The sequence below is a fragment of the Pogona vitticeps genome, chromosome 8, assembly GCF_051106095.1.
Source record: "Pogona vitticeps strain Pit_001003342236 chromosome 8, PviZW2.1, whole genome shotgun sequence".
NCBI classification, from domain to species: domain Eukaryota; kingdom Metazoa; phylum Chordata; class Lepidosauria; order Squamata; family Agamidae; genus Pogona; species Pogona vitticeps.
The window spans coordinates 19917128-19943266 of record NC_135790.1 but is presented as its reverse complement, the minus strand read 5'-3'; the positions used below and the strand labels follow the sequence as shown (position 1 = coordinate 19943266).

Here is a 26139-nt window from a genome sequence, read left to right as displayed (position 1 = left end):
CCCTGCAAATATGGTGTCTCTAGGTGGTTGGGGGCCAGTGTTATAGCTGTTTAAATTGAAGATGAGTCAATTCATTGATTCATCGAAGAATATTCGTATATTCGTATTCGTTGATCCTTTGACGAATAACAGATCAAAACGAATCTCCCTTTTTTGATTTGTCCCCATCTTTACTCCCAACTACTTTTGTTCAGGACCTCACTCAGTGTGTCTGTCCATCTCTTTTAGTGTTTCTGACATTTCTTTAAAAATCTGTGCACATTTGCAGCTTAGATCGGCATCTGTTGGGTGGGAGGCTTTGTAACTTCACCGAGAATTGAGCTGTGAGGCAGAGTGAATGCAACATGGGCCATTTTGGAGCAGGTCTGAAGTTGCTTTTCAACTCAGATAGCAGATCAGGCCTTTATCTGAAACTTATCTCAGCTATGTGAGCTATTTGTGGCTGTGGAACTGAGCTAGGAATGGTATTAAGAAGAGGAAGCATGAAGGCCACAAACAAGAACAGAACATGGCGGATCTTAGTGCCTACCATTGATGAGATAGCCCCGAGTGCTTTGAGCACTTCACAGTGCGTTACATCTGTAATTGCCACAATCCTGAAAGATACGCCATTATTTTTATCCTTCCTGTGCACATAAGAGATTGAAACTGAGAAAGTGATTTGCTTAAGGCTGCTTACCCAACCGGGCTCCACAAGTTCAATGGCAGAGAATCTGATAGGGAGAATCTGAACAAATGTCTTCCAGGATCTCATAAAGCAGGCAAGAGGCACCTAACAGTATGTGGTGATTCTGTCATGCATCTCCTTTGTAGCCCACTTTTGAACAGGTCTCAGAAGGAAAACCTTCTGATAGATTGTGCCTTCTGCCCATGGAGTAAATGGAAATGTTAAACGTACGTGACGGCCTGTCTGACTTCTTCTTCTGAACTGCTTCACTGGCATAAGAGCAAGAAAGACCATTAGGAAGTTGAGAGAGAGGAAGGGCAGTAATCCCAGTCTGGGAATCTGCAGTCTTTTATCTGAGAAGGCGCAGAGTGTAGAGCTGTCACTTTATGAAAAGGCTGCAACTCTTAAGATTCCCAGAATCCCCTGTTGACATTGTCTCTGTTCAGTCTGGTTGTGGAAAGCCTCGGGGCTGTAGTCCAAAAAAGCAATATTTCCAAACTCTGGGGAAAGAACACCTTCTCACAGAAAACTATGAAACTATGTAGGTCATTGGTTCCCAACCTTGGACGTCCAGATGTTTTTGGACTGGAACTCCCAGGAGACTTTGCTACCGGTTGTACTGCCAGGATTTCTGGGGGTTGTAGTTCATGAACTTCTGGGGACCCAAGGTTGGGAATCACTGATATGGGAGAACATAACCAGTTCTGATGTTTTCACAGACCTTTAGTGCTTTCTGGCCACAGCAGCAGTCTCTCACACACCCTCCCATTTCATCTCCCACCTGTTTGCATGCCCAGCATGTAAAGACAAGAACAACAACAAAAAAGGTCATTTCACCACACGGATGGAAATGACTGCCCAAAAGAAAACGTGAGGATACTAATGTGGGGAACAATAGTCACTACACCGTTAGCTATTGTTCATCTGTTGGCGTTCCAGGTGGAGAAAATCAGTCAATTTCATTTTTGTTTGTTTCTCAGAATCCTAGTACATTCTCATGCTATCTCAGTTCCATTTCAGGCACCGAGCTTTTTCTTTTCTTCCATGGAAATTCAAGCATATTTTTGTCTACAATCTCTGGTTAAAACTGGTTCTCCCTTGCATTTTCTACAATGAGTGACTCTCAATCAAGGCTCTACCATTTTATGAATGATTATATACTTCTTAGATAGGGTTCTGGAAGTTAAAACCCAGCTTATTTGTTTAATTGAAAAATGAAACCGCCTACACAGTTGAGAAACTCATGTTGAAAAATTGACCTGAAGTTCCAAGGTCTCTGCTTCAGGGATACAGCCATACCTTCCTGATGCCAGCATCATCACGTTAATCTTGCATTTCATCTTACACCTGTTTCAGTGCAGCAGAATAAAACTGGATGTAGTTCGTATCCATTCATATCTATTTCTCCTCAATGGCAACAAGGGTTGCTTCATAAGCTGCTTCCCATTGGCTTGGTTTCAGTCAGAAAACTTTTTTTAAAAAGTATATGAAAAATGGAATTATATGCAGTGGCTGAAAGCCATCGGTATGAATTACTGAGGCTGATGACATCATCATCTGCAGTGGTCTTTCATAAATAATAAACAAAAAAATCCTAATTCCCCACCTCCTTGTGAATCCTAAGGATCCCTTGGGATCCCTTTCTTTGGGCGACATGCAACATGGGGAAGTCTTTAATTTCAGAAAATGGTTGTCAGGTAGAGATGCTTCTACATCCTGTGGCCCCCACTGGCTTCCCCATGATGAAAGGGTCTCCGAGCGAGCCTTGAGACTTTTGAAGGGGAGTTGGGGAAACCCCTACTGCTGATGACGTTGTCAGTCTTCCATAGCATCTGTTAGATTGTATATTCTTTTATGTAACAGTCGTCTGTGCATAAGGCCACAAAATGCAGTTTGGTATATACATTTTTCTGAGCCAAGAACTGAATCATGACATTTGGAGAAAGGTGAAAATGGAATGATGACTCCATTTTGATCCATGTATGAGTCTGGAAATGTTGCCTTTTCTTCTTCTTCTTCTCCTTCTCCTTCTCCTTCTCCTTCTCCTTCTCCTTCTCCTTCTCCTTCTTCTTCTTCTTCTTCTTCTTCTTCTTCTTCTTCTTCTTCTTCTTCTTTCCTCCTCCTCCTCCTCTTCCCCATGGGCCATGTAAAAGCCTTCGCAGCCTACCTCGGTTGTGATGACGTCCTCAGTGAATTAAACACATTCTCTGATCTTGCAGCTGTTTCATTGGCAGGCGAGGAGTGCATCCCCTCTTTAGCAACGAGGCTGAGAAAGTGAAATTGTGTCTGAAACTTTGGCAAAAGCGTTTATTCCTTTGAACGTGAATGAGGCACATCTTGGCTGCTCTGCCAGAGAGGAACGCCATAGAGAGAGCTTTGTCTGGGCCCTGGAACCCATTGCATGAGGCTTGAGAATGGTTTTGAAGCCAGGAACAGGGTTTGTGCTTAAAGGGTGGCTGTTTCCTAAAGGCTTCTTATACATCCGTTCAGAATCTGTTCCAGTAAGTGATGGGGTCTCTTAAAAACATAGCAGGGAATTCTGAATGAGAAGGTTAAGGCTGGTCGTCCAACTTCTCTGATGTATAGCTAGTCCAGGCCATGCAAAAGGTTACTGTTTTCACTAATCATCACCACCATCATCATCATGTACCATTAAGTCAATTCTAACTTATGGCAAATACTTAGAAGTTGTTCTTTTGGAGACTCCCTGGAACTGTGTGGCTTCCCCAAGGGCACAAAGGCTAGCTCTTCTAAGAGGCACAGAGGGGAATCAAACTCCCAACTTCTGGCTCTCCAACCAGATACTTAAACCATTGAGCTATCGAGTCAGCTCACTCTTTTCAGGACATCAGAATCCTCTGATCAACCACTGGGGTTCTGTTCTCCACAATACACAGAACAATTGCCACTGAACCCAAAACCGAGGAACAGAGTCTGCTGTGTGCGTAATTAGCATCCATCCATGCTGTGCTGTCATGTCTGGCTATAAATACGAGGCAGCTAGAAATATAAAGCTCTTAAAGAGAGAGAATGAATGGAGGCTAAAGGACACCAATCCATTTTCCAGTCCCTCTTACCCATAATAAAGAGCAAAGCCTTTATTATTTTTCTTTAAAATTAAAAGAGAATTAAAAAAGGGGGAGAGGGGTTGAACCAGTGATTGGAAGAATTACTTTTTTAAGATTATAAGTCCCAAAATACTATAGCAGTAGAGTATTCTGGAAGTGAAGTCCAAAAAAAGTAACTTCCCCCATCTTTGCTTTAAAGTTTTTAGTGAAATACTATGCTTGGCTACTGTGTTGATTTCCATTCTTATTTCTGACCAAAATCTGGCTAGTACCCAATACTTCAGGGTCTGCATCCCGAACATGTCCTACAATTCTTTGTGGAGCACTGAGAATTTTGCAGAAGATCCTCAGGTGTCCTTCAGCTAAATGAGAATGAGCAATATTGTTGGCCTGTCACTCATTGTCCCTTGCAACTGGTCACACTGGTGGAGGTTGGTGGGAGTTGCAACCCCACAACAGTTGGAAAGCCACAGGTCCCCTGCCCAAGAGCCTGAGAAAATGATGTGCAAAGAGGATTTGGAAGCTGCATACAAAGCCAGAATCACTCCCAGCCTGGCCTTTAATGAAGGGGAACCAATCACCTTCTTCCCAGTTCTGCTACTTCCTCCCATCATTAAAGTTTCAGATGTTTACACATGAGAGAGATGATCTGGTTAGTTTCCACTTTGGGTCTCCAGGGTAGCCACTCTCTAAAGCACTTAGAAAGTTTAGAAAAAGTTGGTCTGGATAAACTACGGTCTCTCCCTCACCTTCACTGCCTCTCTCCTTTGCTTCTGTTCACCACTTAGCTGTGGAATTCATCTCCATAACTATCTCAGGGCCATATGAGTCAGCTCGGCAGGAAGAATCCCAGAGGAGGATGCTACTGTTTCCTCATATCCCAAAATATTCCTCATATCCCAAAATATTTGAGATAATATCTTTCTTCACAAGTTTAGGTTAGTCCTGTCCTGAATAACTAGATAAAGCTTGGGAAGCCCACATATCTAGGGCCTCCCGTACCATCTATTATGCCATGGGGGCTGGGGGTCAGGGATTCTTTAGGCAGCTATGGTGGGTTCCCAGACTCTAGAGTGGCTATGTCCACCCAGGTCACCCAGTGGCATCTCTTGGAGAGAAAAGCTTACAAAGGTTTTCATCTTCATTTTGTCTGGTGTGTAGCAGTGGCTCAGACCATTTGCTTGTGATTTCACATTGCCAACTCTGGCTCAGTATCTGATTATAACCAAGCACTGACAGAAAGAAAGGTTGAAACTTTTAGGATTGAAATGGCTCATTATTGCAACAGTCTGCAAGCGAGGCTATAGTGGCAATAGTGAGATCCAGGGCTGGCCCTGCCATTAGACAGAGTGAAGCAACTGCCCCAGGTATCAGATGATGAGGGGCCATAGGGGCAGCATCCCTACCACTTCTCCTCAGCCCCTTCACCATTTCTCATACTTGGAGAATATAGCAGTATGTATCACAAAGCATGGCCCACACCATGTAACTTCTGACAACTCACAGCCAATCTGATTTCTCTATATGGAATGGAGAAGGTGGCCATCTTGTTTATTGACTCAGGTCGCAAAAGGAGACAGCAATGGTGAAATCTATGGGTACGTACTGGAGAGGAGACAATGGTGTGGAAGACAATTCAACCTGGAGGGGGCAGGTAGGGGAGAAAATGTCCAAGGAAGTCATATTCTCTACCTGCTAGGTTGAAAATAAGATTTAAAAATATTGTGGTAGTCAATCAATGCTTTTCATTATTTCTAGGGCTTAGGACTATCCTTTTAAAAAAGCAATTTGATGCTTCTGTGAAAAAGCGACTCATTGGCTTTATGCTTTGGTCTGAGTTTTGGCCATACATTTCATAGTGTGCTGCTTCTCCATTATTTTTGCAACACTTTCTCTCTTTTTAAATTCATAAAATGGCTCTAAAGCTCCTCAAATCAACTGAAAACCCATCCCATAAATCACATTTGAAACTGTGGGGTATACTTTGTTAATGCAAAACAGTCATCATGTTTTACAGTTGATAACATTTATTTTTGAAAGTAGCTTTAGGCACCTCCTAACTCCTCACAAATAACATGTCACGGTTAACGTTGTTGTTCATAATATGTTCCCTCTGAGTTCTCATTGGACTTCTGCAAACTGGTGATCTAAAGTTGCAAGCAAATTAAATCAGAAGCTGAAATGCACTTGGGCGTCTGAGGTTCCACAGCATTCCCATTGCTACAGTTCTAATGATAACATCACTAAGAGATTCTTCAGTTTCGTGAGAGGTGCCCTGGTGCACAATTTCATGTTCCAACCACAAGAGGCAGCATGATCTCATTCATCAAATAATGAAGTAAGCATGAATGTAAGATAATCTCCTTGAGGACACGCCAAGGAGGTCATGGCAACTTTGAGATTAGAGCTATGGTTAAATCACATCTTAAGGTTCATCCAGGTGCACCTCTGAAGAATCCTAGCTTTTCAAACTTTTTTTTTTTTTTTTTGAAGAAGAGCAATATTTCCACTACCTTTGGCTTGGGGTCAAGCAAATTCATGAAACATTTCCATTAAAAGGTGTCGGCTAGCTGAGCTCTTCAAGTGAGTGGCTCCGATCTAATGCATTGACCCCAGAAGTTGGTGGACTAGACATCTCTTCTTCAACACAATTTTAGTTCTTGGCTGTTCTCTGTCAATTACTGCTGCCATCCATTCACAACCTAATTTGGGGTCTTCCCTTGCATTTATGTAATACAGGGAATCCTTGACCAAGGCAAATTAGATAGCATCTGAAAACAATCGCAACAGAGAAGCAACTGTTGGTTGGAGCTTGCCGAGTGTATTGGGGTCATATAGGCCATCACAGCACAGAAAAGAAAGATTAAACCATCAACATGGCCCCAAGGGTTGATCTCTGACTTGACACCAGGTCAGTCCTACCAACGCACACAACACAACTCCATTGTTCATCTGCCGACAGCTATGTGAACTGCTGAAGGAGTCTAACCTTAGTATAAAAATATAGTTTAATGATTGTTTTCCTAAATAGATAGCTGATCATGATCCTGTCATTATGGTAACATTCTTATGCTTTCTGAAAAGGAGACAGAGGTGTTTCTTTGATGCTTTGATTTTGGACAAACAAGAGCTATACGCTTTGAAAGAAAGCAATGGAGAAGACATTGTTCACCTTTAAAGGAAGACAGTTGACTCTACATCTCCTGTTATGAAACCTGATGCCTCAAATTGTTTCTTCCCTTTATCTTAGTAATTACCACCACCATCATCATCATGCGCCACCAAGTCAAAACTGACTTATTGTATAGTGAGTCTTTTTTCAGGGTTTCCTAGCTAGATAATACTCTAGAGTCCTACAGAATTTGAAAGTTTGCCTATTTTTGAGTTTTTAGTGCTCTGATAATGGTATTAACCGTCCTTGCTTATGGGTTTTGCCCAAGAACCCTGGTTTTTTCTCTCTCTCTTTTTTATTGGTATATTTGAAGCTGCTTGTCCATCTGATGTATAAGATACAAACACCATTCTGCCTAGCTGTGCACAATTTTGCAATGTATACCTAATTTTGTGAACATTTCCACCATACAAAACTCACTGCAAACCTAAGCCAATGCATGCATTTCTGAGAAAGACATTCCTATCTCAGAAAATGCAAAATTGATATTTTCATATAGAAAGGAGAACCTACAACATTTATTTTCCATCAATAACTGCACCTAGCCCTGCATCATATTTCATTGGTTTAGGTCTCTGGCTGCAGGGAGGTTGGGAGTTCGATTCCCCACTGTGCTTCCTTGACAGGGGCTAGATTTGATAATCCATAGGGTCCCTCCAAGCTCTGCAGTTCTAAGATGATGATGATGATGATGCTAATCATCATCATTGTTTCTGCTTTCAAATTCTTCTCCTTCACTAACTTTTACAGAATGGAGCAGGATATGGTAGGCAGGTAGCGACACACTTATTGCGTGACACACAGACCATTGCAACAGGGTATGATGAATGAATGAATGAATTGAATTAAATATCAATGGAAGGATATGTGAGAAGCCCTCCTAAGGAAAATAAAAGTGAAATCACATTTGTACAAATAAACATGAAACCTTAACTCTTATTTGGCCGATTTCAGAAACTCTATTTTGAAGCTCAGAAAATAACTGGGAAATGAATACAGAAGAGCCCATTGGCCGTTCTTTCTTTTATTTTTATTTTTTTTAATTTTTTATTTGCCTGGGATGAGGGATTACAGCTGACAGGCCGGCTGACCCTTTTCCATTTGTGCTGACAAAGGCTCAGGAGAGGGAGAAGCTAATCAGGAGACTGGCATGGGGAGAGAGGCGTGTTATTTAATTAGCTTCACAATGCACCGACTCCAGGGCACGTGGTGCTTCTAATAGAAGGAGATAGATGTCCTTTTAGCTGGGCTGATTGTTAGGAAATAGCAGGCTCTTTGTTCCGGTGCAGCATGGGGTCTGTGATCTTTCTGAGCCTAGAGGGCTGGCCCTGCTTATAATTTTAGATGGGTCTATTCAAGCCTGCTCTGTAGCATTAAATAAAAAAAGCAGAACAACAGCCCCATTGTTCAGCGTCCAGGATGGCAGTCCAAGAAAACCACCCCAAGAAATCCAAACACGCGTAAAGGCAAAGACGCTCGACCGGCAGTGCCACCAGCTGCCAGATCTGCCAAGAGGCGGCATGTGGGAGAGGCGGGTTTTTCAGAGATGGAATGTACAGCCAGCGGTTATTAAATGTGATGTGCAGAAGCAATCTGCACCCCGCTTTCTAGAAAGGGAAACACAGGGTGACACCTGCCTTGGTGCAATCACAGATCTTTATGGGTTGGGAGCAAGTGGAGCTGCGCACTGGATATGGACACATTATGAATTCTGGACCAAATTGTTCTTATACAGACCAATTTCAGTCTCAGAGGACTGGATAGATTCAGTCCCGGGACAAACTCACTGTCAATTGCAGTGCGGTTCAGATTGCACCCAGTGCACCATGAAATTAACTTCAGCCTTCCTGCTGTCAAAAACCAAGAAGACTTTTAAAAAAAAAGATAAGCAAGAATTCCAGTCATTTTGTTTTGCGGATGCACCAACATCGCACATTTACGAATTGATTTGGAAAGTAGCACCGCTCCAATTGACCCTTAGATTTGGGGAAACATGGACCTCCCGGGCTGAAAGCATCCCTCGTCCACTTTCAACTTTGCACATCTGCAAGTCTAGAAATGCAGAGTGGAGAGATTCAGTCTTTTGCATGCAGGCAGCTTCAGGCTCGGGTTTTGAGCAACTCCAGATATCACTGAGAAAGGCTCCCCAAACTGAAATGTTTGAAAGCTGCTGACAATCAGACAAGACTGCACTGATCTATCATAATGGTATCCAATTCCGGACCCTCAGCTATTGCTGAAAAAACAGCACCCAGAGATCAGGGGTGGGGACTCAAGTCCCAAGACTTGATGACAAGTTGCACTTGAGTCCCAAGACTTGATGACAAGTTGGACTTGAGTCACACCGGCAACTCAACTTGGGCTTGACACAGGATTGTTTTCCAATGACTCGGATTTGACTTGCAACTTGGACCCCACCCTCCCATTCCTTTTTTGGAAGGAGCTTGTTTTGTTCTTTTTTTAATAGAGACTTGGGACTTGAGACTTGGGACTTGGTACCAAAGACTTGGACTTGGGACCCAAAGCCTTCCCAACATCCCTGCCCGAAACTCTCAGCCAGCTGGCAATGGTGGCTGATTAGCTGGCTAGGAGACACAGGGATGTGGGAAAGTACTTTTTTGAATGATACTTCTCACATTCCCCTACCCACTATGGCCAAAATGTACCACCCACAGGATGCTGTGCTACACATTTTGAGAAAGGGTATAAATGTTGCATTGTAATAATAATTATGTGCTTCATTCTGAGTTATAGCAAACTTTTTGAGGGTTTTCCAGGAAAGGACATTCTAAAACTGGCTTACCATTCCCTTCCACTGGGGGCGCCCTGGGACTGTGCAGCTTGCCTAGGCTGGGAGTGGAGAATCGAACTCTCAACCCCTCTGCTCCAACGGATGAGCTACAGAGCCAGGCTTTATATTCCGTACTCTTTATTTACTGATATATGACAGAGTTATTTATAATAGCCAGGGCTGCTAATCTGACATCCTGATACCTGAGGCTTAACAGCAAATCGCAGCTACAGAACCTGACCTGAATCAAGGTATGGGTTATTGAAAGCCATCCAAGATACTTTGGCACTTGAAGCAGCAAATTCAAGGGAAACGAAATGCTCTCCCTTTCCCCGGCAGCACAAAGACAATATTAAATAACTAGCAATTTGTGCCTTATTGCACCATGCCAAATCAGCTGGCTGAGGTTGTTGATTGTGGCCCTAGGGCAACGATGGGTAGCCGGGAGGTGGCAATGATATGACACCATTGTCCGGAAGTCTGAAAGGGGCCCCCCATCGTGGCCAAGAGGAGACTTAACAAACAGATCCCAAAGTGTGAATGGTCAGACATCAGCTTCAACTTTGGACTCGGAGAGCTTGTGTGACTATTTTGGGAGGGCGGTCTGCACCTCGAGTGCAAAAACTGCTATAACTGGAAACCACCTGGAGCCTTTAAAAAGTATCTGCTCAACTCCCCCCCCCCCCCCGGGCAACTCAGTGGTGTCTTCAGGTGATGTCAAGACTTGTGGACACATGTTGCCCACTCATCTAGGCTTGCTCACGACTGTTTGCGCAGCAGCATCTATTCGGTGCATGGATCCCACCCAGCCCTTGACAAGGAGCGATGCCTTCAGCATTCCACTTCTCTGTCTCTCTGTGTTGCATTCCTTCCTTGCAAAGGTGTGTCCAGCCTTACACCCACATGTAGCCGCTTCTGCTGGATCGCACTGAGCGAATGGAATTTGCTTTGGCCTCACACGTCCCCCCTTATCTTTCCATTTTAAACCTCCTTGCTTTCAGGAGTCCAAGAAAGGTGGAATCCAGAAAGCAAAAGGTGAAAGCAAAGGTAAAAAGGTGGATCTGGTTTATCTTTTGGAAGGGAGATCAGGGGAAGGAGCCTTACATGAATTTCTTTTGTAGCCCCACCCCCGACCTTCAAGTTAAATGTCTAATTAGAGATGCTAGATCAATTCACTTAAAAACAACTCACTACATTGGAGACTGACAGGGTTAGTCACGACGGAATCTCCCTCCACCTCAAGCCAGCAACCATCACAAGATGACTAGTTGGCTGAGGGAGATGCTGAGAGTTCTAGGCTTTATTATTTATTCTTTTATTCAGACTGTTAAGCAACTTGGGCAGTAAAACAGGGATGAAGAAATTTGCCCCCCCCCCACTCCTGAGGGCAATATTGCATTCAGGATGATCACGAGGTGGAGGGGGGGGCTATGTGCTAGTGGTAGGTGGTGCTATACTTTCTCTCTATTACCACCATGCAGGAAGTGTTGCAGAATTTTGACTTTTTGGTTTAAATTCCTCTAGCTCCCTACAGAAATGCAGGGATTCCAGGAAAAAAGAATAGTTTCACATTCTCCAGAGTCCACCCCTTTTTCTCACTAGCTGGCACTTAGGGTGTCAGTAACTCACTCTCCAGTCTGAGCATTGTACTACTGAGTAGTACAATAATAATAATAATAATAATAATAATAATAATAATAATAATAATAATAATAATAACAATAATAATAATAATAATAATAATAATAATAATAATAATAATAATAAAGTTTTCAGTGCTTACAATTGAACAGATCAAACAGCAAACTGACGAGCACGACTGCTTTTAGCAACAGGCTTCAACAGACTCTAGATGGGGGGGGAAGCACTGAGCAGAGAGGTGGGGCTTTCTTTGAATTCAGAGCTAGGAGGGAACAATTGGTTAGTGCTGGATGGATTGACAGCCACCCTAGCTAGTCACTCAAGCTGCAGGCATCATGTGTGGTTGCAAAAACTCTGATAGAAAGCACCCTTTCTGATTAAAGGTTCTTGGCGGGGGCGCACTTGGCAGCTTCCTGGCCCCAGGGAGCATCAGTCTCTAATGGGACTGTGTTGGCTGCTGCATATACTTGATGAAGCTCTCCCAGGATCTAAAGCCTTAAGACACCATCGAACAATCCTCATGAGTAGGCCAATGCTACAGTAACACTCGTTCTCATAGAGCCGAGAATTCTAAGGATGTCACCGAATTTCTATTTCTACAGGACGGAGCCATACCACTCATATTATAAAAAAGGATAGAACCATGTAGCACAGCTGCTCTTTTTAGAGTCCAATATAGACTCCCCACCCCCCACTTGAAGCTATTACCTGCTTGGAGCAGGACAATACAGGCCACAGCATGTTTCCAATGGTATGTTTCCAAATGCCAGCGCTCATTCTGCAGGTCTTTAACGTCCCAGCTACTACTTCTAGCATGGAAGCAAAAGCAGGCAGGGACTCTTGGTTTTCTTGAGCTGCCCTTGGTTTTCTTGAGCTGCAGGATGTGGCGCTACATCACCAGTCTGAGCATTTAACAAAGGTGCAAGCAGGGAGCAGAGGGAGAGATCAGAAGTCTTTGTTGTTGTTGGTGTTTTGGACTGCAATTTGTCTTTCTGGCAGTCAAGGGTATTTATTTATTTCATTTATTTGAAATATTTCTGTCCTGCCTTTCTCCTCGAAAGGACCCAAAGTTCTCCTCCGACACAACATTTCAAACAAATCCTTTTTATTCCTTCCAGCTTTCTTAACTGTCCAGCTTTCGCATCCATACATGGTGATCGGAAAGACAAGAATGTGGATGATCCTGTCTTGGTCCCTAGTGACACATCATTCGATCATTTGATGATCTTTTCTAATTCCTTCATTGCTGCCCTTCCTAGTCTTCTGATTTCTTGGCTACTGTTTCCATTAGGGTTGATGACTGAACCAAGGTATATAAAATCTCTACTTATTTCAGTTACTCAGTTGTCAATGCTAAAGTTGACAATGGGGAGTGGGGAATAGATACATCCTCAGCCTTTATGTACACAGAGTTACTCAATAGTTTTTCAGCCATTGATTCAATAGACCTGCTCTAGCTGTGACTTATATACAACTGGGTTTTGACCACAGACGGTAGCCAGGAACTCCACTCTGTACTGCTCTATGAGTGGCTGTGAAATATATCCTTGGTGGCTACTCCAAACTCAGGTTCTGATGATGGAGAGACAGCAACCAGGGCCTGCCAGCTGTTTTCGATAGACTTCTCAGCTGCATCCCCTTGTTTAAGGACAGAGCTCTCCATTCCACCAACATCTACTGTACTTCCAAAACTAGGCTAGTGCGATTATCAGATGTGGTAGAAAGTAATAAACTCCCTGGTAGTACTGAAATAAGATCCATTTGTTATTTCAGCTGGCTGAGTGTGGAAGGAGATGTCACTATGGATGAGCCTTCCCTGTTTACACAAAAGAAAGAAACAGAAGAGGATTTCTTTTTTTCATTTTCATGTTCTGTCTTCAATTACTGAAAAAAGAGCCTTTTAAACATGAGCAATTCATATTAACAAAAGAGTGGTACACAAAAGTTTCTTTTGTGTGTGTGATTCCTCTTTCATTTAACCTTTTTTAAAAAAAACCCTTTGTCAAACTGCCTTGGAAATTTTTCATCCAGTAGTGTCAACCAGGGCAGCTGTCAGTAGCCAATGAGAACATAAAGGAAGGGGAGGTGCTGGGATTTTGAACCTATGAAAGGGCTTATAGTTTTAGAAGAGTAAGGCGTGTTAGTCTGTGCTAGCATGCCAGGCAAAAACAAAACAGAAATAAAAAAATATAGAAGACAAAAACATTGTGGCACCTTAAAAACTAACTGCTTTAGTGTGAGGCTTTGTGCACAAGTTCACTTCTTCAGAAAGGGCTTGGATGGCTGGAACCTAAGGGGGAGTGCTCTTCCTTTCCTTTATTGATTCCTTGGTTTGCAAACTCCTTGTGCCCTCATCATAGATTGTGCTGCCTGCCTGCCTCTGTTCCTCCACCTTGGATCCGTTTTGCTTTTCCCCTTGATATTCGGGGGATTTTTCCTCATTTCTTTGGATTAGTTCTCCTGCTCTCACCAGGCAAGCTGCCTATGCCAGTGTGCCTCTTTGAGATTATTATTATTTTTTATCTATCCCCATTTCTTTGGCAATTTTTTTCTGACATTGTTCCTTTCCTTTCATGGATTATTTTCCTGCTTGGCTTGCTTATTACTTCCTGCTGAACTCAGAGAAAAGAAGGGAAGGCATTAAATGATTGGGGTGTGTGTGAAATTCCCCCATATTCTAGTAGTTTTGGGTGGGTGAGGATGATTTGATTGCTTGTTTTTGCCGTTAATAAATTGCTTGATTGTCCTGATTTATTTTTTAGAGAGGTGTGTGTGTGTGTGTGTGTGTGCGCACGCACATGTGCACGTGCACATGCAGATGTTTAATTTTCCTATGTTTCCCCTCTATATGTGTGTGTAATGGGTGCTTTCCCTGTTTGATTGTTTTGAACACTGATATTTGTTTACTGTATTGTGTATGCATTTTATTATATGTATATATTTTGGTGGAGTTTTGAGGACAGCGTTGTTTGCTTCTAGGGAGTCGCGCCAATGGGTAAACTTTGTTACTGCAACCAGGGTGTGTAGGTGCCTGCATAGGTCCGATAATGATTTATTTCTCATCTACCATTGTCTACTTTTAGAACAGACTAGATTCCCTGTTGCCCTGCCTCTGTTTTTTTAAAAGTAGTTTTTATGGGTTCTTGATGGCTTTTTTCAACTGGAAATGAAGTGACCCAAAGGAAACTCTCTCTTTCATGTTAAATAAAATGTCTGATGCACACCAAGCATGAAAATGAAAGAGGTACCCCGCTGCCACCCAAAAAGAATCCAAAACTACCTAAATATGGACGTTTTTGCCATGTGCATCTTTACATGGTAATCTCTTCAGACACCAAGTATCTTAGGCTGGCAAATATCTTCCGGAAACAGAGTTTTGATATGCATACTGAAATGCTACCTGCCTTGAATCCCTGGGGAAATAATTAATCGACCACTGAATGTTTTATTAAGGCAGCCTCTGCCCACAAGGGGTTAGCATCTCTACTCTAATTGCAAAATAGCTCTTACATTTGATGTGACTTGAATTACAAAGGGTTATCTCCCTTTATAACAGAAGCATAATCAATGGGCTCCTTCCATGTCATCTGGAAATTTACCGAGTGTCTTAGCAGTCATTCAGAGAATCCAGCCTCTGGTGCAGTAAACTTTAAAATCAGATTAAAGAGGCAGTGAAAACTGAAATATTCTAAAAAAAATGCATGGGGGTGGGGGAAAGGCACAAAGGGCAGAGTATAGTTAACGCCTCCAGAATTTTCTGATCCCTATCCTCTCACCCCCTCTGGGAATTTTGTCTCTACAGTTGTCTGCTGTAGTATTTAAAACACATGTCTGCTTCTTGGCTTGGAGGAGTGCCTTTTAATGCAAGGTTCCCATTGGTGAGAAAAATAAGCTTCCTAAAAAGGAAAACACAGTGTAAAGGTGGAAAATCCCTGGAATTCTGCTGGACTTGTGGGAAACGGGTTAAATGTGACCTCAGATAACTTTTGGTATCTAGGCAGTAGCTGCTGAAATGCTCATGTGGATGATCTCTAAATCACAAGAGGAGTAACGCTCTTCATGCATTTAATACCTGTTAACTACTCCTCTACATTCATTTCTAAATCCATGGGAAGAAAGGGCTGGTCACATAATAACGTGGTTAGGTCCTATAGAGCAGTGGTTCTCCAGATTTTTGGGCAACCCACAGAAGCCTCAGGAAATGTGGCCAATGGTCAGAGATGCCAGGAGTTGGAGTCCAAAAATATAAAAGGCCAAAGATTAGATGCCATTGCTGTAGAAGTCCGTTTTAGGTATTTCCAAAATGGTGAAAATGACGGTGGAACACAGGTAGGATCCTTATACTAAGTCAACATCCTTTAGTCTATTTGGCTAAGGGATGAAATCTTATACCTGTCAGTTTAAGGTTGGAACAGCATTTTTGTGATTCATTCCTTTTGTGAGTGTCATTGCGATAGATCACGACTCCACAATTCATTTTACTGGACCTGCTCCTGTGATTTTATCATCACCCTCTTGGAAGGGAAGACAGATACAAGCAGGGGAGCTAGGACAGGACTTTTCAAATACTTGAAAAGTGGGGCAGAATCTCTTCGTGATCATCCCAGAGTACAGGACAGGTACAGGATATGGGCTCAAGACACATGCATCCAAATTTAGGCTAAATATCAGGACAAACTTCTAAACTGTTAGATCAATACGACAACAGAACCAGTTACCTCGGGGGGGGGGTGAGTACTCTAGTGCTGGAGGCATTCAAGAGAAAAATGGACAGCCATTTGACAGATCTGCTTTGATTTGGATTTCTGCATTGGGCACAGGGTTAGACTTGATGGCTTTATAAGCCCTTTCCAACTAAATTATTCTATGATTCTATAGCCAATGACCTTTAGCAAGATAAAGGCCAATAGGTAGAGATTTAAGCAAGGTATTTCCAATAATCTTTTCTGGATCTACATGTAGATTGTTACTTTCAGGCTTCTTTCCTCCTTTCCTCCCTGAGATGACACCCTGCTTCTTTGTCCACCAGTTAGGAAAAAAATACTGTCAGCAGACCGATATGGATAAAAGCCAGACTTAGGGGAGTCTATAATTAAATGTACTGATCCCTTATCTTCTCGAACTATACCGAATAAACTTTCTAGGTAATAAACAGTATGTTCTTCTCCCCTGCCTTAGTTCCACTTTCCAAAGTGATTTTATTTCCACAACAGTCACAAACTCTGGCCTAGGCCACTCCAAATTTAATTCTGCAAAATTAAATTCCAAATAATCTTAGCACTTGAGAACATAAGAAGAGCCCTGTTGCATCAGGTAAAGGGCCTGTCTAGTCCAGCTTCCTGTATCTCATAGTGGCCCCACCAGATGCCTCTGGGAGCACATGAAATAATGAGATATCTGTCTCCAGATACCACTCCCCTGCATCTGGCATTTTGAGGTACCTTCCTTCTAAGCCTGGAGATTATGCATCCTCACAGTGGCCCCACCAGATGCTTTGGGGAGCACACGAGACAACTAGATATCTGTCTCCTGATACCCCTCTCCTGCATCTGGCATTTTGAAGCACCTTCCTTTTAAGACTGGAGATTAGATATCCCCATCATGGCTTGTAACATATGATGGACTTTTCCTCCAGAAATCTGTCCAATCCCCTTTTCAAGGCATCTAGGCCAGATGCCTTCACCACATCCTGTGGCAAGGAGTTCCACAGACTGACAACATGCTGGGTCAATAAACATTTTCTTTGGTATGTTCTCACTCTCCCAACACTCAATTGGAGTGGATGTCCTCTGGTTCTGGTATTGCGTGAGAGGGAAAAGAGTTTCCCTCTATCCACTTTATCCATCCCCTACATCATTTGATACATCTCAATCATGTCTCCCTTCAGGCACCTTTTCTCTAGACTCAAAAGCCCCAAACACTGTAGCCTTTCCCTCATAAGGGAGGTGCCCCAGCACAGTGATCATTTTAATCACTCTCTTCTCCACCTTTTCCAGTACTTTGTCTTTTATTTTATTTTTATTTTTTGAGGTGCAGTGATCAGAACTGTACACAATACTTCAGGTGTGGCCTTACCAGTGTTTTCTACAATGGCATTATAATGTTGCCCGTTTTATTTTCAACCCCCTTTTTAATGATACCCAGCATGGAATTGGCCTTCTTCACTGCCAGCGCACACTGGGTTGACACTTTCACCAAGCTGTCCACCAGCACACCGAGATCTCTTTCCTGACCTGTCACAGACAGATCAGCAGTTGGCTGGATGCACAAATTTAGCCAGCAAAACCTTTAAAAAAATAAATTCCAAGGTAGGTTGCAATCAGTCTGTGGCCCCTAGTGATGTTAAAGCCACAGAAGCTAGGACAGTTTTTTAAAATGTATTTCTAAAAACACAGGAATTGCTATCTGTCCGAAATTCAGGTGTGTGGAGTTTCTGCCACAGAATGGGAGGGGGGGAGTTCCTTTTGCCAAAAGGAAATCCCAGCGAGACTCTTTTTTTTTTCCATCAGCTTTCCAGCTTTCCAAAGCTGAGAGAGAGAGGTGGAATTTCAGCTCCTCAGTGGCCGCGTTGATCTTTGCTCCTTCCTACCACTCCGGCTTCTCTCCTGCTTTCCCTCCGGGCTCCCCCGTCTGTGCTTGCTGGCCATCACTTCCGTGAGAACCTTTTCCAGGGGGGTGATGTTGACAGCCCAGGCTGACCGCTCAGCTGTTCCAAGAGGCGGGGTCCGGAGGCTCTCCGTGTCTCGTTCCAGGCGTTTGCGGTTTTCACTGTGGGAGGAAAAGACTTGTTCAAAACAGCATAGGTTACTGAATCCCACACACACAAAAAAAATCCTCCAAAAACCTGGGAACAGTCAGGCCTGTTTTCAACACACGGGGGACCACAGATGTATTTGGACGGCCTTGTCGTTACGCCATAAAGGCCGCAGGTGGCTACGTAAACCAGGCCGCGCCTTGTCTCCTCATCTGTGTCCATCACATAAAGACCATTCCCCGCTGTGAATTGCTTCGTCTGACTGTATTCATGTGTCAGGTCTCATCTCTGGCCCCGCAAGTTACAACATTCCAAGGCGATGCAGAAAAAGAGAAGGGGGTGGCCTTGTGAAAATTGCATCATCCCTTTTCTTCGGAGGTTGCAGCAGGATCCGTTGCTCCTGCAGCCAGCTGTTTCGTTTATACCTCTCTTCTTTTTTAAGGGGGGGGGGAAGTTGCACAAGATGTTAGGTTTGCCAGCTGACTGAGGGGAGGCAGTGTGTGAGGGAACAACTACGACTTAGTAGAGATGAGCACGGAAGGAACCATGAAGCAACTTATCAACTTATTTTACTCAGAAAAGATGAAGGTCCATTCAGTACTAACTTTTTAATAGAACAGGTTTATTGATTACAGCTGGTTTCTGGAACAATTCATAGGCGCATTCTTCAAGTTTCATCAAGCTTTAGTATTAACCTTCTATAGCAATTATCACAGTTTACACGCAGACTAATCACTCCTCAGACCCCAAACTATCCTTCTCTCTCTGATTCCTCACCCAGACTCTGCCTGCCTTAACTTAACTAAGACTTAATTGCCCCTCCTCTCTCAGGCTATGCCTTTTAACATCTCTTTTAGCCCCACCTCTTAACAACATTAGCATATAACTCATGAATAATACAGTCATGCCCCGCTTTACGATTGCCCCGCATTACGACGAAACTGCATTCCAGTAGGATTCTTGCCAGTTGGTGACCATGAAACTTATATCTGGATTATACAGGGTCAGTATACAGATGCCACCGTACTGTATTCCCATGCTTCATTGTTGTACACATCGTTTACTGCAGCTAATGATAAAAAACACATCCGTCTCTTCCTGGTTTGCATCAGCGTCATATCTTGAATCATAAGTCTAAGACTATGTGAGTTTGTGGTTATGTGTGTGCAGACATAAATCTGCATAAAAAGGTACACTTCAGTTGAATATGTTTTCTCATCGAACTGTACATTTTTGAAAGTATTTGATTTGCTTTCCTTAAAACACAATTTTCCTATGCACGTCCCTGAAACATGCATCATATGTATACTTCTCCCATTAAAAAAATGTGTGAAGTCTGAAATAGAACTGGATTCTCATCCTATGGTTAGTCCTGGATGTACCATTAGGCTGTTTTGTTAGAGCAAAATTTGTAGTCATTCCCAACAGCACCTGATCCAGTGGAAAGTTCTGCATCCACTAATAAGAAAGTTCCACCTTTGTGTGTGTGTGTGTGTGCGTGCGTGTGTGCGCGCACACACGTTCGTGAGAGAGAGAGAGAGAACCTAATCTCTGTAAGAAATACAAGCATATAGGCATCTTTCGGTGTCTAACAAAAACTGCTATATCTTAGTGTGAGAACCACAAAGAGCAGGTTGCTAATGACGTTTATTCTCCTTCCTTTCCTGTTCTTCCTTTTAAGAAAGAGATGATGGTGGTAAATGGGCCTTTGTGAGTCACAAGTTGGGTCTGTGTTCTGCTGCTTGTGGTCTGTTGTTTTTGCTATTTTCTTTTCTGTGCATACCAAAACTCACCTTCCTTTGCAGGCAAGTCTTACAATGGATGTACTTTTAGTTTTGCACAGAAGATAAGACTGAAAGAAACTGGGCATGTTTAGCCTTGAGAAAAGAAGACTGAAGGGAGATAGCATAGCACTTTTCAATTACTTGAAAGGCTGTCATACAGAGGAGGGGCAGAATCGGTTCTCAGTCATCCCAAAGTGCAGGACACATAATAACAGGCTCAAGCTACAGGAAGCCAGATATAGCCTGAATATCATGAAAAATGTCTTAACTGTTAGAGCAGTACGACAATGGAATCAATGACCTCAGGAGGTGGTGAGCATTCCAACCCTGGAGGCATTCGATTTGGATTCCTGCAGTGAGCAACAGGTGGGACTCAATGGCCTTATAGGCCCCTTCCAAATCAGTTATTTGATGATTCTATCAGCAGTCAATTTTGGATTTTTTTTAAAAAAAAAAATCTGGATGACTAGTGATGCAATTTTTCTCCCTGTGAATCCCTCACCATCATCAATTTGGTCTTGGAAGGCACATGTACACAGCCCTATGCACTTTTTTGCAGTTGTGGAAAGCTTCTCTCTCATTTTGGTGGAAAAATGCAAACAGAATTGTAATTGTGCAAACTGAAAACAACATTTCCCTCTTTCAGTTTCACCCTCTTTTATCTATTCACCCCCTAAGCCCAGTCAAGGATGTGGATGGTCCTCATAGCGTAGGTCTTGCCCATGGCTGGAAAACAAGCAAAGCAAGGTTCCTGTCCTTAAGCATCCCACAAAATGGAGGTGACACTGGCTATATTTTTTACAAGATTCTCTAAATTCAAACTTGAGAGTAAAGCAAAGACAATAGATAGTGCCAGAAAAAGTATTTTAAGCTGGAAAATGGTGACTCATCCAAGATCATTTGTGAGCTTTGTGGGAATTTGAACCCTGGTCTCTCTATTCCATTTTAACACTATCAGCAGCACACCGCACTTTCTTGGCAATGAGCTTACTTTCTCACTGAAAGCTTGGGATGCAGGGTCAGCTCAAATGGTTGTGCATCCCAAAGTGATGGACAATACAACATTCCTTCCCATTCAGTGTACTTAAAAGGTAAAGGTTCCCTTGACATTTAGTCCAGTTGTGTCCTACTCTAGGGTGCAGTGCTCATCCCCGTTTCCAAGCCATAGAGCCAGCGTTTTTCCGACGATAGTTTCCATGGTCACATGGCCAGTGCTACTAGACATAGAACGCCGTGACCTTCCCACCATGGTGGCACCTATTTATCTACTTGCATTTTTACATGCTTTGAATTGCAAGGTTGGCAGTAGCTGAGACAAGCGATGGGAGCTCACTCCATCATGTGGATTCGATCTTACAACTGCTGGTCTTCTGACCTTGCAGCGCAGAGGCTTCTCCGGTTTAACCCACAGAGCCACCACTTATCTGATCCAATTAGCAGTTGAATCTTTCACACAGATGATGACTAGGAGGGGAGTTTGTGGCCATGTGGCATGCACAACACTGCTCTCAAACATTTCACTCCCTCACCTCCTCTTGTAGGATCTGCAACCTGAGGTTCCTGCCTCCTTCTGCCTAAAGATTAGGCCAGCCCTTTGGGAGTCAAATCTCAATACGTTCTCCTGGCCTGTACACTCTGCAAAAGAAACACATCTGACATCCAACCTCTTCTGTATTTGGAGAAGTTCTTTTCCTTAGACAACAATTCCCAGAATTCCTCTTACTGCCACTACCACCTCTGGCTGGGACATTCTGAAAATTACAGTTTTTAAAAGATTAACTTTTCCAAGCTCTGCTCTTATTGTGTCCTAACAACTGAATAGGTACAATCGTCCTATACAAGAATGCATTGGAATGCACAATAATGCATTCGAAGAGTTTTGGACAGTCGCTTAATTGCTAGTTCTTGTTCCTTTACTCTGTTTGGAATAGTAGCTGGAAGTAGAACCTTCTTCCTAAAATTCCTGGCTGCTTTTAATTTCAAAGGGGATCTTGTAAAAAAAGGGGGGCATTAAGGTCACAGTCTTAACTGCATTAAGATCAATTCCATCTTTAACCACCCGCTGGTGCACACAGCTAGTGATAAAACACTGGTTCTTCTTTTCTCATCTCGTACTTATGGACAAAGTTTCTGAAAGAAAAATAGAATGTTTTGCATACTATGTTCCATCTTTTGCTTAATGATGTTGGGGTGCCTTTGTTTAATGACGTTGGGGTGGCATTGGTGGAATTATCTACCTTTACTCTTTGGGCAGCCCTCTGAAGGTGCTACAGTATATCACAGAAGTGAGTACACCCCCTCACATTTCATAAATATTTTAGTATATCTCTTCATGTGACAACACTGCAGGAATGACACTTGGCTACAATGTAAGGCAGTGAGTATGCAGCTTGTATAACAGTGTAAATGTGGTGTTTCCTCAAAATAACGCAGCACACAGCCATCAATGTCTAAACTGTTGGCAAGAAAAGTGAGTACACCCCTAAGTGACAATGTCCAAATTGGGCCCAAGTAGCCATTTTCCCTCCCTGGTGTCATGAGACCTGTTAGTGTCACAAGTCTCGGGTGTGGGGGGGCAGGAGTATCGCTCTCACTCTCTCAGACTGGTCACTAGAAGTTCCACGTGGCACCTCATGGTAATGAACTATCTGAGGATCTGAAAAAACAAATTCTTGCTCTACATAAAGATGGCCTAGGCTATAAGATGATTGCCAAAACCCTGAAACTGAGCTGCAGCACGGTGGCCAAGACCATACAATGGTTTAACAGGACAGCTTCCGCTCAGAACAGACCTCACCAGGGTCAACCAAAGAAGGTTGGCTTTCAGAAATAGACATATGAGTGCTGCCAGCATTGCTGCAGAAGTTGAAGGGGTGAGGGGTCAGCTTGTCAGTGCTCAGACCATCAAATTGGTCTCCAGGGCTGTTATCCCAGATGGAAGCCTCTTCTAAAGATGATGCAGAAGAAAGCCTGCCTACAGTTTGCTGCAAACAAGTGGACTAAGGACATGGATTTCTGGAACCATGTCCTGTGGTCCAATGAGACCAAGAAAAACGTATTTGGTTCAGATGGTGTCAAGTGTGTGTGGAAGCAATCAGGTGAGGAGTACAAAGTCCAGTGTGTCGTGCCTACAATCAAGCATGGTGGTAGGAGTGTCATGGTCTTGGGCTGCATGAGTGCTGCTGGCACTGGGGAGCTCCAGTTCATTGAGGGAACCATGAATGCCAACATGTACTGTGACATACTGAAGCAGAGCATGATCGGGGCCACAGGGCAGTATTCCAACTTGATAACAACCCCAAACAAACCTCCAAAATGACCACTGCTTTTCTAAAGAAGCTGAGGGTAAAGATGATGGACCGGCCAAGCATGTCTCCAGACCTAAACCCTATTGAGCATCTGTGGGGCATCCAGAAACGGAAAGTGGAGGTGCACACCAGCTCTGTGATGTTGTCATGGAGGAGGACAAGAGGACTCCAGTGGCAACCTGTGAAGCTCTGGTGAACTCTATGCCCAAGAGGGTTAAGGCAGTGCTGGAAAATAATGGTGGCCACACAAAATATTGACATATTGTGCCCAATTTGGACATTGTCACTTAGGGGTGTACTCACTTTTGTTGCCAGTGGTTTAGACATTAATAGTTGTGTGCTGTGTTATTTTGAGGCGACAGCACATTTACACTGTTGTACAAGGTGTATACTCACTGCTTTACATTGTAGCCAAATGTCATTCCTTCAGTGTTGCCACATGAAAAGATATACTAAAATATTTATGAAATGTGAGGGGGTGTGCTCACTTCTGTATAGTAAAATACCTTTGAATTTAGCTGTACTGTAGATAATTACAACATAATACACTCACCTTTCACCTTAGCGCTCATCCACTCAGCAAAAAAGGCTGCCAGCTTTTCTCCCCCCTTGTCAACAGTGTATGTGTGGCAGGAGACATAATTGATATGAGCAACTCATCATTAATACCACAAGGTCAAGACACCCTTCCTGTCCAAGTGAGCAACTGCAGATCTCCAGGGTGGTTTGAAATGCAAATCCCATCATCTCTCATCATTGGCTATGCCCGGAGTAGCTCCTGGATGAAATCTTCAGAGCAGTCATACCCCCAGGTCAGAAGCCAGATGATAGGAGTTATAGATGAAAATCATCTGGAAGGCCACCATGTCCCAATCTGCTTGAGAGCAAGCCCCAACCAAATCAAGGATTCAGTTTTGCTCCTCTTTCATTGCCCTGTGACTGAATGCTTACAGATGTGTGACCTGCAAACAAGGAACCAGGATGTCCCTTATAGCTCAGTGGTTTAAATAGAGGTTGGGAGTTCCCTACTGTTTGGTGAATTCCCAACCAAGGGACCCTATGGACCATCAAGTCCTTGACAGAGGCAGATCCATAGGGTCCCTTCCAGCTCAGCAGCTCTAAGATTACTACTACAAATTCTAGATACTCAGTGGTTTAAATATCTGACCACAGAGCCAGAGAGGGGGAGTTTGATTCCCCAGGGTGCCTCCTTGACAGGGCTGGATTGGATGATCTATAGGGTCCCTTCCTTGACATGGTTGGATTGGATGATCTATAGGGTCCCTTCCAGCTCTGCCGTTCCAAGATGATGATTAAGATGACTATAGCTCAGTGACTTCGGTATAGAATCGGAGAGTTCAGGGTCTCATCCAGCTCTACAGTTGTACGCTCATCGTTTTATTATTCCTCCGGGTGAAGGAATGCAGATTTTTTTCCCCCTAAAAGCAAGAGGGAGGGATTGAGAGATGATGTTCTGAATATCTCCGAGGCGGTTCTATCCTTCGAGCCGATCCCTCTCCTCTCTTCGCCCGTTCCAAAGAAGAACGTCGGGGGGAAAAAGCGCTGCCACGTGGAGGGCCGTTACGCGGGCCCCGGACCTTTGGGCGGCTATCGGCCAGCCAGCCGGCCGGCCGGCCGGGCCGGGCTGTGGGTCTTGGGAAGCAGGCCACTGGGGCGGAGGAAAGCCTGCCCCACCCCCGGCCGCTGTCACGGAGCGCAGGGCCGGCCTCCGCTCTCCCTCCCTCTAGCCCTGGAGCCGCTCCTGGGCTGGGAGGGGGGGGGCGCCGGCGGAGCGCGCCGAGAGGCGATTCGAAGGAGAAACGCCCTAGAAGGCGGACAGGGAACGCGGAAGGAAGGGAGCGCGGTCGTGTGAGCGAGCCAGCCAGCCAGCCAGCCAGCCAGCGGCACCGAAGGCGGGCGGCCCGCTCGGGGAGAAAGAGGGGTGCGGGATCGGGAGGAGGCGAGCGCGCCAAGGGGGGGGGGGAGAACCGGACCAGAGGCGCGCCAGGCGCTCGCCCTTGCCGAGGCGGGGAAGGAAAGGCGCCCGGGGGGCGCGATCCGTCCGTCCGTCCGTCTGCCCGGGAGGACCCCCCCTTTTTTCCCACGTCCAGACCGGGGTCGAGGCCCCGCCGGTGCCCGCGTCCCCCACCATGAAGGCGGCGGTGGACCTCAAGCCCACGCTCACCATCATCAAGACCGAGAAGGTCGAGGTGGACCTCTTCCCTTCGCCGGGTAAGTCGGCGGCGCATCTCCCCCAGTCCGGAGAGGGGTGTGTGTGTGTGTGTGTGTGTGTGAGAGAGAGAGAGAGAAGGAGTCAGTTTCACACACACACACACCCCGGAGCCCCTACCCTGCCCTCGTTTCTCCGCGATCCTCGGGAAACGCGTTTCCAGGGGCTCCTTACGATGCTCCCTCTCCTGCCTTGGTAGTTTGGCCCGGGAGGGTTCGAGGTGTAACGAAAAGGCTCGTTCCCCCGCTCCTCGTGGGGCAACGCGTGGGCTCGTGTCGTTACGGATGATTTTGAGCCCTGGTTTACCAGGCGGGAGGGGAGTGTTTGCCGATCTTCTCACTGCGTTTTAAGAGCTGCAGCTTGTCGGCTGAGAGCGGTGCCCTAGTCTAGATGAAACCGGGATCCTGGGCAGAGCCACGCAAGACTCTCTCCCGCCGCCGCCCGATGCCGCGCCGGGTGTTTGCCTCTGGATGTGCTTGGCTGGAGAGGAGAGCGCCGGCAACTCGCTCGCGGCGTCTGGGTGGGCTGAGCGAAGGGGAGGCATACCTTCCTCCCTCGGGCGCAAATTACGCACGCATTTTATTGCGCTGGAGCGTCTTCATTTTTTTCCGCTGAAAGTTGCACATTTCTGCCGGGTCCCTCCTGCCCCCAAAGCCTGGAGATGCCCAAGGACCGAGGAAGACCTAAGAAAGGGGCCGGGATAAAAGAAAATAAATATAATCAG

The 26139-nt window shown here is 44.5% G+C and overlaps 1 protein-coding gene across 3 annotated transcripts in view; it reads left to right on the top strand.

The window, feature by feature from the left end:
* Positions 1–26139, top strand: part of ETS1 (ETS proto-oncogene 1, transcription factor) — a 130043-nt gene that overhangs the window by 34528 nt on the left and 69376 nt on the right. Inside the window, exon 1 of one of the 3 annotated variants that reach the window (XM_020808932.3) lies at positions 24742–25417. The exons of the other annotated variants lie outside the window; for them this stretch is intronic. Coding sequence (XP_020664591.1) covers positions 25336–25417 — 82 coding nt within the window. The 5' untranslated portion in view covers positions 24742–25335. Of the gene's footprint in view, positions 1–24741; positions 25418–26139 lie in introns of those variants that run through there. 3 annotated transcript variants of the gene reach the window in all.